Source organism: Gracilinanus agilis, chromosome 2, assembly GCF_016433145.1.
Source record: "Gracilinanus agilis isolate LMUSP501 chromosome 2, AgileGrace, whole genome shotgun sequence".
Lineage (NCBI taxonomy): Eukaryota > Metazoa > Chordata > Mammalia > Didelphimorphia > Didelphidae > Gracilinanus > Gracilinanus agilis.
Window position 1 is genome coordinate 332,258,490 of NC_058131.1, and position 14,021 is coordinate 332,272,510.

General features: G+C 42.3%; 1 protein-coding gene across 1 annotated transcript in view; it reads left to right on the forward strand.

Annotated features, from left to right (window-relative positions):
* The window catches only part of WHRN (whirlin), a 162,470-nt gene that overhangs the window by 115,646 nt on the left and 32,803 nt on the right, over window positions 1-14,021 (forward strand). The window contains exon 5 of the mRNA XM_044659773.1: window positions 415-451. Coding sequence (XP_044515708.1) covers window positions 415-451 — 37 coding nt within the window. The remainder of the gene's footprint in view (window positions 1-414; window positions 452-14,021) is intronic.

Here is a 14,021-nt window from a genome sequence, read left to right on the forward strand (position 1 = left end):
TTATTACATATTCTGAAACTCACCAGACTCCTATTCCTAGCTAGTAGAATGTAATCTCCTTGAGGTCAGGGATGGTTTCATTTTTTTGATTCCCAATGCCTAGTGATCAGTACCTGGTATATAACAGACCGTGAATCGGTGCTTGCTAATTCATTAACTGATTCCATCATGGTCTCTTCTGAGAACTCAGTAATTCACGTTCTTATCTAATGGTGTCCCCTAGTAGTTTATAATTCAGCAACCCTCAAGACTAAATTTTCCACACCCAGTTTCTGAAGAGCTCATTCCCTGGAAACCAATGAAAATTCACCTTCCCTTGAATTTCTGTGGCCTCACCAAAGAAAAACAATTTTCTCAGGTCAGGCCACTTTGAACTGTTTAGAGGATGCTGAGAATTGTTATCTTTGTTTGCAGGCTACCTGGAGATCTCACAGGAGAAGATACAGCGAAGGTAAGAAGTTCTTAATCTTCTGAGAATTTGAACAACAGCAAAAAAAAAAAAAAAAAAAAAAAAAAAAAAAAGAGTCCTTTCTTTGGCTGGTGTTTAATCCTGACTCAAAGGCAACAAAAGTTAGTTTATTCCTATCAGCTCTTATATTAGTTTGATCATTTTCTTTTCATAGCTTTTTTTTGTGTACTGTGGTCGACAGATCTAAGATCAAATCTCACTAGTTCTCTGACTTCTCCCAGCCTTAAGACATTAATTGGATTATCAAGCAACTCTTCTCTTAGCCTTCCCATCCCTGAGCTTCCCTTCCAAGGGGGGTTGGATTAATGGGGTTCTTGGAAGTGCCCCCTCTAAGTCTAGGTCTTCAGGGAACCTTTGGGAGATATAGGAATTCATTTCTCCATTTCTTCTCTGGGGAAAGCTGTGCTGCCTGAATTATTTGGAAGAGAAGGATGTGAGTATTTCTGAAGTGAGAACCGAGGTGAGCTTTGACTTGAGATGCTGGAACAAAGACCCCAATTCATCTTATTAATGAAGATCTTTTTTTTCTCCTCCCTCTGACATCTTGATGCCTCAGCATGGCTTGGAGGGAACCTTAGCTTCTCAAATCCCAAGACAATGGAGCACATTTCCTGTTGGGTACTGCCAAATTCTGAAGAGGTTGTTTTTTGTTTTTTTTTGTTTTTTTTGTTTGTTTGTTTGTTTTTTAAACCCTTATCTTCGTCTTGGAGTCAATACTGTGCATCGGCTCCAAGGCAGAAGAGTGGCAAGGGTAGGCAATGGGGGTCAAGTGACTTGCCCAGGGTCACACAGCTGGGAAGTGTCTGAGGCTAGATTTGAACCTCCCATCTCTAGACCTGGCTCTCAATCCACTAAGCTACCCAGTTGCCCCCTGAAGAGGTTTTGAATAAATACAAGGAAGCCTTCCTTGATTCCCTACTTATAATTCTCTTTTTTCCCACTTAATGTGCCCAGCATGCCTTGTTTTGCACCTGTGTATATGCTATACATCCCTCAATTAAATTTCAAGCTTCATGAGGGCAAGGCCTTATCTAAGCTCTGGATCTCTCCCAGTGCCAGTTTTACACAGAGCACTCTGCTGCTTTGGAAACTCAGTAAATGTTTATTAAACTGAATCAAGTATAACACGGGTCACTCAGTTCCCCAGGCAGAACTTGGAGCTGTGGGTTGAAATTACAAAGGTAACTTTGGTTCCATGTGCTGAATAGCTTCCCATCAATTAGAGCTGTTTACAAGTAGAATGGACCGCCTCAGGAAGTAGGAGAGTGTCCTTCATTGAAGGTTCTTCACATGGAGGCTGGAAGACTGAATATTCATCAGGCATAATATTGTAGAAGAGATTTCTGTTGAGGTACAGGTTAAACTGAGCTCTCTTCTAAGTGTGAGATACTGTGATTCCCTTACCCTTCCCAATGGGGAACTGCCCAATTTTTGAGAGTCACATTACCATGAGGAGATGAATTTCTCTTTGGGACTATAGTTGCTCTCAAAGTCCATGTACTAAATCGTGGAGGACTTGTTGTGACCAGCGTTGGGGTAGGAGGCACCTACACTCAATGAAGTCATCCATTCTCGAAGTCTTGAGGGAAGGAGAGAAGTTTTCATTTCTTTGTTCACTTTTTGTGATAATAATAACTTACATTTCCATAGCACCTTTGATTTATAAAGCATTTTCCTCATGACAAGACTGTAAGATAATTAGCATCAGTATTATTAGCCCCATTTTAGAGAGGAGGAAAGTATAATCATATACTGTATAAGAGGAGCTTTACAGTTACAGAGCATTTTGCATAAATTATCTCATTTGATCCTCATGGCAGGTCCTGAAATAATTAGGGTGGGTATTATGGAACCTGGTTTACAGAAAAAGAAACTGAAGTTCAGAGAGGTAGGTGACATGCCATAGGGCCAGAGTTCCTCCCATTCTCTTTAGGCTTGGAAGATGTATTTCGCAATTATTGATACTGAATTTATCATCTAGAAGCCTGTATTAGGGAAAGGGCCTATCTGTCCAGAAATATTTATAGCAACTTTTTTAAATAGTGGCAAAGAACTGAAAAATGAGGGGATTCCCATCAACTGGGGAATGGCTGAACAAGTTATGGAATATTATTTTGATGGAATGTTGTTTAGTAGTGTCTGACTCTGTGATCCCATTTGGGGTTTTCTTGGCAAAGATATTGGAGCAGTTTGCTGTTTCCTTCTCTACTTCATTTTATAGAAGGCAAAAAAGTTTAAGTGATTTGCCCAAGGTCACACAGCTAGAGTATCTGAAGCTGATTTGAACCAAAGCCTGACTCTAGGCCTTGCGCTTTATCTACTGTAACACCTAGGCTTCCTATCATGCTATAACGAATGATGAGGAAGATGGGTTCAGAAAAACCCAGAAGTCTCATAAGACCCGATGAAAAGTGAAGGGAGCAGAACCAGGAGAATACTGTACACAGTAACAGCAATATTGTATTTGAATCAACTGTGAGTGACTTATCCACTCCGATGGATACAATTGCTCAAGACATTTCCTCATGATGAAAAATATTATATATCTCCAGATAGGGAATTTTGACAGATTGGGAAGTATACTTTTTTCATTTTTTCTTGCTTTTTTGCAACATAAAAGATGCAATATAGAAATGTTTTGCATGATTTCACATGTATAATTGATTTCATAGTGCTCGCCATCTTTAGAAATGGGAGAGGGGCTGGAGAGAGTGAAAGAATTTGGAACTCAAAATTCTAAACAATGAATTTTAAAATAAATTAAGTATTAAAAAAGGGCAGGGGGAGAAGCCTATAGGTAAGTACTGACATTAGCTAGCTCCCTGAATTTAATTTTGACAAACCAGTGTAGTTTTTCAAAACCAATATGTGGCTAAATGGAAGCCTCGTCAACGTGGGCAACGCAGAACTGACATGGGTTTGGGGAAGCCATCTTTAATTATGTCTGTAATAAGGACATTTTGACCATCTGGATGTAAAGTCCTTAAGCAACGCCGGGGTCTGTGCAGAGGTAGATGATTCTCCAAATCCATTAAAATGGATAATAAACTGAGGTGCTATAGATAGGCTCCCTAAAACTCTGCCAGTCTTCCTCTCCCCTCAGGCTTCTCCTCCCCTCTCCCTCATCTTTATTTCAGTCCTTTCTTGCTCTATTTCTTTTATTGCTTCTCTCTGCCAAGTTAATACCTAGGCCCTGGGTGTGGGCCAGCAATCTTACCCAGAGTTTGTAAACGTCTGGAGGAGGCATTCTTCATGGCCTGAGAGGCGGCCTGAACTCCAAGGTCAACGTCAGAGCCATCCAGCCTCAAAGAGATTAAGCAAATCCCAGATGCCCAGGTCATATCGGCATTATAGGGTCTGGGACAGAAATATCATTTAGTAAACCTTTCCTTCATGCTTTCTCCGTGTTCCCCATCTCTGTTAGGGTGTTCTGTGGAGCTATCTCAGTGCCAGAAATAAAGGGTTTCTCTCAATCTTCTAACAATCTGTATACCAGTACGGGAAATTTTATCCTAATCTTTATTTTAATCCTAAATTGATTTTTAAAAAATGAATAAGCATTTTATTTTTTCCTCCTTTTCTCCTATATATATTGAGAAGGAAAAAAAAAAGAAAGTCAAAACTCTAGAAAAAAATATGGATAGTTAAGCCATCAAAAAAATTTTTTTTTAATTTTTGAGTCCATCTCCTCTCTGTCAGGAATTCCAGTTAGTCAACTTTATTCTGGGTAGCTGGGTGGCCCAGTGGATTGAAAGCTAGACCTGGAGTCAGAAAGATCCAAGATCAAATTTGGCTTCAGACATTAACTATAGCTGTGGGACCCTGGGCAAGTCCCTTTAATTCTGTTTGCCTCACTTTCCTCATCTGTAAAATGAGCTGGAGAAGGAAATGACAAACCACTCCAGTGTCCTTGCCAAAAAAACCCCAAATGCTGACACAAAGTCAGACATGACTGAACAACTTTCTATATTATCTATGCGGCTAGAAGGAGTCATAAGTGATATAGATAATCAAAAAAATTAGGAACAATCCCAAACTACAGATAATCTGAAACCCATTTCTGTTTGGCTCTGTGACACAGACATTATAATTTTTGTAACAGTAGCAGACTCATCTTTCTAATGATGTTTGGCTTAGTATGACTGTTTGATCTGAGCTGAAAATGAGTTTGCATTTCCTGAGAGCAGTCTTGTCTTTCTGTCTCCTGTCCCTCTTCTCATAGCCAACCTTCACATTGCCAGAAACACCTTCCTGATGCACAGCTCACTCCCCTGCTCAAAGATATTTAGTGGCTCCCTAATGCCTTTAGGAGAAAATACAAATTCTTTAGCCCAGCTTTGAAGGTATTCAAACTATAACTTCAGCCCATTTGTTTTTTTAAAAATATAATTTATTTCATATAATTCATCTTTCCATACTGCTTGTCCAAGTCAGACTAGCCCACTACCTGTGCCCTAATCTTGCCTTGCCATCTTCTGCTTCCATTCAAATGTACAGGTTATACTCCAGCCCTGAATAAACTCCAACCTCCTCTCTGCCTGTTCATCATCCTATCATCCCTTCCTTCAAGATCTACCTCAAATGTCACCTCTTCCATAAAGCCTTCCCTGATTTCCTTAGCTGAAATGTTTCCTCTGACATAAAACTTTGTCAAGCTCTCTTTTATTCCTATAGCAATCTGGAATCTCCTATTTATTGGAGTCCTTTTTGATTCTACTGGAAGTCCCTTGGGTCAAGGACTTGGTCGGGTATTTTTTCTCAACACCTTCAAGGCATCACCACCCAAATAAAGGGTTTAAGCCCAAAATAGGTGCTTAAAATAATTCATCTCTCTAATTACTTTAATAAGAATTTAGAGCAGCTTATTTTTTTAAATTTCTTTTAAGTTGATTTTTAAAAATTAGCAAGCCTTTCTTTGAACTGAATTATTGTTGCCCTGAGGATGCGCAGACTAAATCCCAGGTGGTGGTGTTATTGTTGTGACTATACTGGAGAGGCAGTACAGGAAGTCCGCCCAGCACCATTGGATGGACCTGGGTCAGGAGACCTGGCTTTGTATCTGGTTTTCACATTCCTTTGCTGTTGTCAGAGCTTAAGTAACTTCCTGTCTCTGGGCTTCCGTTTCCTGTCTATAAAATGGGGCTCAGAAGGGTTGCTAAGGAAAGCGCTTTGTATATATAGGAGGTTCTGACCCACACTACCTTCGTGACTTTGGGTGAGTCACTTTCATTCCCGCGATGAGCATTTATTACATATGTCCTGGGTGCCAGGTGCGAGAGATACCAGATAAAAATGAAGCGGACCCTGCCCTCAAGGAGCTTGCCTGCCGAAGGAGAAACTTGTATAGGAAAACGTCAATGTAAAGATTCCTGCAAACTAAACACCCATTTAAGAGATGGAAGGAAGGGCGCGAACACCTGTGGAGATCAGAAGGGCTCTGGGCTGAAAAGTCATTATTTATTTTTTTTTTATTGCAAAATTTTATTTAATTAAGAATTTTTTCCCCAAGGTTACATGATTCGTGTTCTTTCCCTCCCCTTCCTCCACCCCCTCCCATAGCCAATGAGCAGTTCCACCGGGTTTTACATGTGTCATTGATCAAGATCTATTTCCATATTATTTATATCTACACTAGGGTGATCACTTAGAGTCTACATTCCCAATCATGTCCCCATCGACTCATGTGATCAAGCAGTTGTTTTTCTTCTGTGTTTCTGCTCCCACAGTTCTTTCTCTGAATGTAGATAGCATTCTTTCTCATAAGCCCCTCAGAAATGTCCTGGGTCATTGTATTGCTGCTAGTACAGGAGTCCATTACATTTGATTGTGCCACAGTGTATCGGTCTCTGTGTATATGGTTCTCCTGATTCTGCTCCTGAAATGTCATTATTTGTAAAAGGAAGTTGTTGTTCAGTTGGTTCTGACTCTTCCTGACCCAGTTTGGGTTTTTCTTTTTTTTTTTCCTTCTTTTTAAAAATTTATTTATTTATTTAGGACTATTTTCCCATGGTTACATGATTCTCATTCTTTCCCTCCCCTTCACCCTCCCCACCTCCTGTAGCAATGAGCAATTCCACTGGGTTTTACATGTATCATTAATCAAGACATATTTCCATATTATTAATATTTGCAATAGAGTGATCATTTAGACCAGGGGTCGGCAACCTTTTTGGCCATGAGAGCCATAAATGCCACATTTTTTAAAATGTAATTTCGTGAGAGCCGTACAGTGCTCACAGTGCGCGCTCCTGTAACTGCACCTGAAAAAAATTTGACTTTATGGCTCCTGCAGAAAGAGCCATATGTTGCCAGCCCCTGATTTAGAGTCTACATCCCCAGTTTGGGGTTTTCTTGGCAAAGACACTGAAGTGTCTTTACTTCCTCCTCTGACCCATTTTTACAGATAAGGAAACTGAGGCAAACAAGGTTAAGTGATTTGCCCAGGGTCACACACCTAGTAAGTATCAGAAACTAGATTTGAACCCATTAAGATGAACTCTCCTGACTTCAGGCCCTGCGCTTTATCTCTATCTGCCAGTGCCTCTTAGCTACCCTATTAAAGGAAGGGGGATAGCTTGATTGATCTCTTCTGTCCTTTTCAGCTCCAGGGGGAAGAAAATTATGAGTACTAGTCACGATTCTGTGATTCTGAGGTTCTTTCCTGGTGGGGACAGGCCTTTCTGGGATTAAAAATGAACCAATGGGTGATCAGTGAGCAACAGTGAGTACAGAAGCGGAGGCCTCCTAGAACCGGCTCCTAGTAGTGATTAGCCCAGGGTGCTGCGGACAGCAGCGGAACTAAGAGCTCAGAAGGGAGCCGGGGCCAAAGGGATTGGAGTCTCGGTTAGCTCTGCTAGCTTTTCTTTGGGTTCTCTCCAGCCTGGGATGCCCCCTCCCCTCTTTCCTCTACTTTGAAAAGAAAACGATTTGGGAGGTTACACAGGTGGCTGTGGATGATAACAAACTCAGGCTCTCCCATCACAAGGCTCTTTGCTACCATTTGTTTCCTTAACCAGCTTCCTGCTGGTGGCTGATGGGTGGTTTTCTTTCTGTCCCCATCCTGGTGTTGGACTCCTCAAGGTGTGAGAACTGAACTGTCTGTTCTTGAAAAGGGATAGCTCAGAAAATCCTTAAATTCTTTCTCAGATACGTATACATTGTCTGATTCTGCTCCACATTTAATCTCTGAGATTCTATTTCCTTCTCTATAAAAAGAAATAATATCTATTTTTCCTACCTCATAACAAGCTCAGGTATTTAGAGAGCCAGCTTTGGCTAGGTGGTCTCGCAACACAATTCTATTTAAGTTACCAAAATCTAGCAAATATTTGTTATGTGTGAGGTGACACAGTCCTGGGCGATGGGGATATTGTGATGGTGTCGAGACCTCTGAGGAATTTCTGGATAAGGAAAATATGTACCGTCAAAGGTAAAAAATGAAACAATCCCTGCCCTCAAGGAGCTTGCCATCTATGTGGAGGAAAGGCTCTATCCTTGGCATTTATAAAGATAGTACACTTTGGGATGATTCAAGTGTAATGGTAGAAAGAAGAGAGCTAGATAAAATAGCCCAAGAACATTTGAAGACACAGGATATGTTCAGCTTCAGAAGTTTAGAAGTCTTCCTGGAGAAAGTGGCGCCGGGAGTGGACCTCCAAAAAAGAAAAGGATAGAGAGAGAGAGAGAGAGAGAGAGAGAGAGAGAGAGAGAGAGAGAGAAAGAAAGAGTGAGTGAGAGAGAGAGAGAGAGAGAGAGAGAGAGACAGAGAGAGACAGAGACAGAGACAGAGAGAGAGAGAGACACAGAGAGACACAGAAAGACAGAGAGAGACACAGAGACACAAAGAGACACAGAAAGATAGAGAGAGACAGACAGACAGACAGACGAGAGTCAGTGGGGAAGGCTCCCATGAGTGAGGGAATGCCTGGGAATAGAAGGGAGAGGGGAGAAGGAGACCACCGGTGAACAACAAGCCTCAAGTACTGATTCAGTAGAATTGTGTGAAGGTTAGTCGTGTGAAAGGAGGCTGTAGAGGAAGGTTGGAGCCAGATTGTAGAGGATGCTTCCTGCCAGGTTAAGGAGCTGGCAGCAGTGTTTTATCCTGGAGGCATTAGAAAGGCATTGGTGGGTTCTGATCAGGTTAGTGCCATAGTCACAACTGGGCCTTAAGAAGATTATTCTGGAAGCTGGGCAGAGTACAGAGAAGAGGAAAGAGAATGGAGGCAGGGAGGGAGGAGACTCCAATCTATGCTGGCTCTGTGACCCTGGACAAGTCACTTACCCTCTTGGTGTCCTTAGGTGGTCTTAGACAGTAAGTGGCATAGAAGATGATGGCGTGCTCTAAAGAAGTTCCTCGTTGAAAGTTCCTAGACCACTGAAATCACAGATCTAGTTTAAAAAAAAAAAAAAGATTGTAGGAGCCTATCATAGTCCAGAGAACCTAAACGAGGGTGCTTGCCATGGGAGCAGAGGGGAAGAGGCAGATGCAGGAGCTGTCTTGGCCAAAGACTATGCTAGGCTCCACCCTGAGTGGACAGAACCTCTTGTTTCAAGTCAAGAAGGCTTGGCAGGCAGCTGGGTAGCTCAGTGGTTGGAGAACCAGGCCCAGAGATGGGAGGTCCTGGGTTCAAATTTGATCTCAGACATTTCCTAGCTGTGTGACCCTGGGCAAGTCATTTCACTCTCATTGCCTAGCCCTTACTGCTTTTCTGCCTTGGAACCAATGCACAGTAGTGATTCTCAGATGGAAGGTAAGAGTTTAAAAAAAGTTCATATTCCTTTAAGTGGAAACTTCCCATCTAGCCGCATGTATTTGCTTAATCTTCCTCAATACAGATATGGACTCATATCCATAATAATCAGACTCCCAGTGCCTGGAACCTTTATGCCAGGATCTCCAAGCACTGCCCACCCCCGATTGGACCAGAGGTGATAGAGAAGACATTCTCACTCCACAAGCACCTTCAGCCCTTCCCCATGCCTGTCAGATAAAACATGTGTTGCTTAGCTCAGCATTCAAGGCTTCTCACACAGTCCGCCTCCGATGAACATTTCTGGCTTTAGCATCCTAGGCAGAAAGCTGGAAGAGACTTTTTCCCCCTTTGAACCCTTACTTCTGCCTTAGAATTGGAGTCACACAGCGAGGAAGGGTCTGAGGCTGGAATTGAGCCCAGGACCTCCTGTGTCTAGGCCTGGCTCTCCATCCACCTCGCTTGCCCCCTGAAGCGACCTTTTCACTCTAAATCCCGAGATCCTATGAGTCTACGAGTCGATTGCGAAGGAGACCTTCACTGAGTCCAACCACCTCATTTTTTCAGAAGAGGAAACACTGTTCCCAGCCAGGCAGGACCCCTACTGACTCTTCTCCAGGCTCATTTCCCCTCTTCCACTTTCTTGCATTTGTGCAGGCTGTCCCTAACCCCTGGAACACACCCTCTCCCCATCTCTGCTCATTGATTCCTTCCCTTGCTTTAAGCCCCAGCTCAGGTGCTGCTTCCTCCATGAAGCCTTCTAGGATATTCCTAACTGAAAAGGACCTTGCTGGCCTCATGTTTCTCACAGCCCTTTGTCTAAACTCCTCCTCAGTTATTTTCTTTCTGCCTTGCAATCACACTTATTTATGGACAATCTATTTTTTTTGGCCAGATGTAATCTCATTCAATTCTTCACAGTACACAATCACCTTTTCTGCCACTTACAGTCTAAGACTGCTGCCTGAGGATTCTAAGAGAATAAATGACTTGCCCAGCATATGTCAGAGGAAGGTTTTAAATGTGGGTCTTCACGAGAGGCAGGCGGGTAGCACAGTGGATGGGGCCTGGACTCAAGAAGTCTCCTCTTCCTGAGTTCAAATCTGGCCTCAGACACTTTCTAGTTGGGTGACCCTGGGCAAGTCACTTCACCCTGCTTGCCTCAGTTTCCTCCCCTGAAAAATGAACTGGAGAAGGAAATGGCAAAGCATTCCAGTATCTTTGCCAAGAAAACTCCAAATGGGGTCATGAAGAGTTGGGCAGGACTGAAAAAAAAAAAAAACCTGCCTGGCTCAATGATTCCCAGGCCAGCTCTCTAGATGGTGTCGTAGTGGGAACATTGGGTGTGAAGTCAGGAACATCTAAATTCAGGTACTTCACTATTTTATCCCAGGCAAGCCACTTCTTTGCTGTCTGCCTTGGTTTCCACAGCTGTAAAAGAAGCTGATAATACTAGTACCTATTTAACAAAGTCACCATGAGGATTAAACAAGATTATATGTCAAGTGTTTTACAAACCGTAATAGGCTATATAAGTCTTAGCTGCTACTATTATTACTATATTATTATGCCAGCCTGCCTTATATCAGTTCCATTCCATTGGAGTATGCATTTAAAAAATAAAAACCCTTTACCTTAGGTCTTAGAATCAATACTGTGTATTGGTTCCAAGGCAGAAGAACTATAAGGGCTAAGCAATGGGGTTAAGTGACTTGCCCAGGGTCACATAGCTAAGAAGTGTCTGAGGCCAGATTTGAACTCAGGAAAATGAGACTTCTTGACTCTAGACCTTACCCATTGTGCCACCTGCCTTCCCCTTGTGAAGACCTGAGTTTAAGACCTTCCTCTGACATATGCTAGTTATGTGACCTTGGGCAAGTCATTTATCCTCTTAGAATCCTATTTGAACCCAAGGCCTCCTATCTCTAGATCTGGCTCTCTATCTACTGAGCCATCCAGCTGAGTATGCATTTTTTAAAGAGCAGGAACTCATTTTTAGCTTTATCTGCTCAGTACCTGCATGGGGTCTTGCATATAGTAGGTGCTTAATAAATGTGGAATTGAATTGAACTGAATGAACAAAGGCAGGCGTACTGAGTTCATCCCATATCTTCTCAAGGGTAGCAGTTTATCAGAGCCTAGGTCAGATGTCTGGAGAGAAGGCATATTTTAAACTGGGAGCTTTAGAAAACTGAGCAGAAGCCCAGAAGCAGTTGGTGGCTCAGTGGATGGAGTTCTGGGCCCAAAGTCAGGAAGACATGAGTTCAAATCCAACCTCACAGACTCTGGGCAAGACCTTTAATCCAAGTTTGCCTTAATCCACTGGAGAAAGAAATGGCAAACCAAAAAAAAAAAAACCAACACAGAACTTCACAGATAGAAACGGTATGCTGAGGTCCTAGAACATGACTGAATGACAATAACAAAAATCTAAGTGATTAAAAGAAATGGGAAAACCCATCGATGGAACAGGACTGAAGCACCATAAATAATCATTACTAATCACTAAAGAAACTAATTTAACCCATCTCTCACAGCAGTTGTATGGCACAGTGGATAGAGCACAGAGTCGGGAAGATCTGATTCAAAGACTTCCTGGGCAATGACCCAGGAAACTCTCTAAGCCTGTATATAAGTTGCAGAGAAGGTGTTGGAGTCCTGCAGTTTCCTCATCTGGGAGTTTTCCCCATACCAGCGAAATCATAGGTCCATTTCTCTCTCTCTTTTCTCTCTCTCTCTCCTCTCTCCTCTTTCTCCTTCCTCTCTTTCTCTCATTCTCTCTCTTTCTCTCATTCTCTTTCCCTCTCTCATTCTCTCACTCTCTCTCTTTCTCTCATTCTCTTTCCCTCTCTCATTCTCTCTCTCATTCTCTCTTTTTCATTCTCTCTCTCTCTTCTCTCTTTCTCTCATTCTCTCTCTATATATACACATATATATGTATACACATATATCTATACATACTAGCTATATTACCCTAGGCAAGTCACTTATCCCTGTTTGCCTCAGTTTCCTCATCTGTAGAATGAGCTGGAGAAGGAAATGGCAAGCTACACCAGTATCTTTGCCAAGAAAAGCCCAAACGGGCTCACGAAGAACCAAACACTTAAAATTATTGAACAACAAAATGTACCAGATACTATGCTAAGCACCGGAGATATAGAAAGAGGCAAAAGATAGGCTTTGTACTCAAGGAACTCACAGTCTAATGTATATGTAGGCAGCAAGGCAATACCTTGTGGACTTGAAATCAAGAAGACCTGAGCTCATATCCAACTTCAGATGCTTCCTCGCTGTATGACCCTCAACCAGCCATTTACCCTCTGTCTGCCTCAGTTTCCTCCTTTATAAAATTAGAATAATAACAGTAACTATTTCCCAGGGTTGTTGTGAGGAAAGAGTGAGATATTTGTCAAGAGCTTTGCAAACTTTACAATGCTATATAAATGCTATTATTTAACCTCTCTCAGCCTCATCTATCAAATAGGAATAAAAATAGCACCTACCTCACAAGGTTACTGTAAGGATTAAAGAAGATGGCATCTTTAAAGTACTCTCCAAAACCTTAAAGTATTACATAAATGCAAGCTAAAGCTATTTGTTGGGAATCAGTTCTCGGAAGACACTATTCCTTTCCTTAAAATGAAGCAAAAACTGGCCAGCTTTAGAAGCTTTAGAAAGTTGCTGATTATAGCAAGGCAAATAGGTGTAGATGGGGTCAGTATAGGACAGGCAATAGAATCATAGATGGCCGACTCTTATTTATAGAGTGGTTGAAGGTAGCGTTATTCCCATTTTACGGATGAGGAAATAAGACCCCAAATGGCTGAGTCTCATCCACATGGCTAGGATTCAGCTGGAAGGAACCTCAGAGGCCATGTAATCCAGCCCCCTCATGCAGATTCCTCACAAGGATCAATCAGAGAATATCTGTGAGAGGACTTGGTGCGGAGCCTGGCACTAGTGGACTTTAGAGAAATGGCTGTTCTCCCTTCCCTTATTCTCCTCTTGTTACAGGTGAGGAAAATTCATCTTAGAGAAACAAAGCGGCCAGCATGTAGGATGTATGAGGTGGGATTTAAACCCAGGCTCTCCGATTCTAACTCCATATGCTACATTGCCTCAAATCCTGTTGAAGCGAGGATTTGAACCCAGACTTCCCAAATGCAGGATAAATTCTACTTCTTCCCTGTGCCTGGTTGCCATGGTTGCCTTGGTGCCATGGTACCTTTCCTAAGATGCTAGAGTTGGAAAAAAAACCTTTCTAGTCTAGTATAATCCCTAGAATCACAGGAGCTCCAAGCTGGCAGGGACCTCAGAGTAAGGCATCCAGACATCTGCAATTCACTGTCATCCCTCATTCATTCTCATTCTTCTTCCATGTCTCTCTCTCTCTCTCTCTCCCTCCATACTTCTTTTCTCTCTTTTTGTTCTCTTGGTCTGTCTCTGTAACTCTGTCTCTCTCTGCCTGCCTCTTTCTGTCTGTCTGTCTCTTTCCATCTATCCATTTACTATCTTGGTCTCTTTCTTTCTTTTTCTTCTCCCTCCCCTTCCCTTCTCTTTTCTCTCTTTTCATTCTCCTGGTCTGTTTCTCTGTAACTCTGTCTCTTCCTTCCTGCCTCTGTCTCTCTGTCTCTATCTCTGTCTGTGTCTCTCTGTCTCTCCATCTATTCATTTATTATCTCTGTCTCTTTATCTCTCTCCTCCCTCCTCTTTTCTCTCCTCTCTCCCTCTCTCTCTCTCTCTCCCTCCCTTCTCTCTCTCTCTCTCTCTCTCTCTCTCTCTCTCTCTCTCTCTCTCTCTCT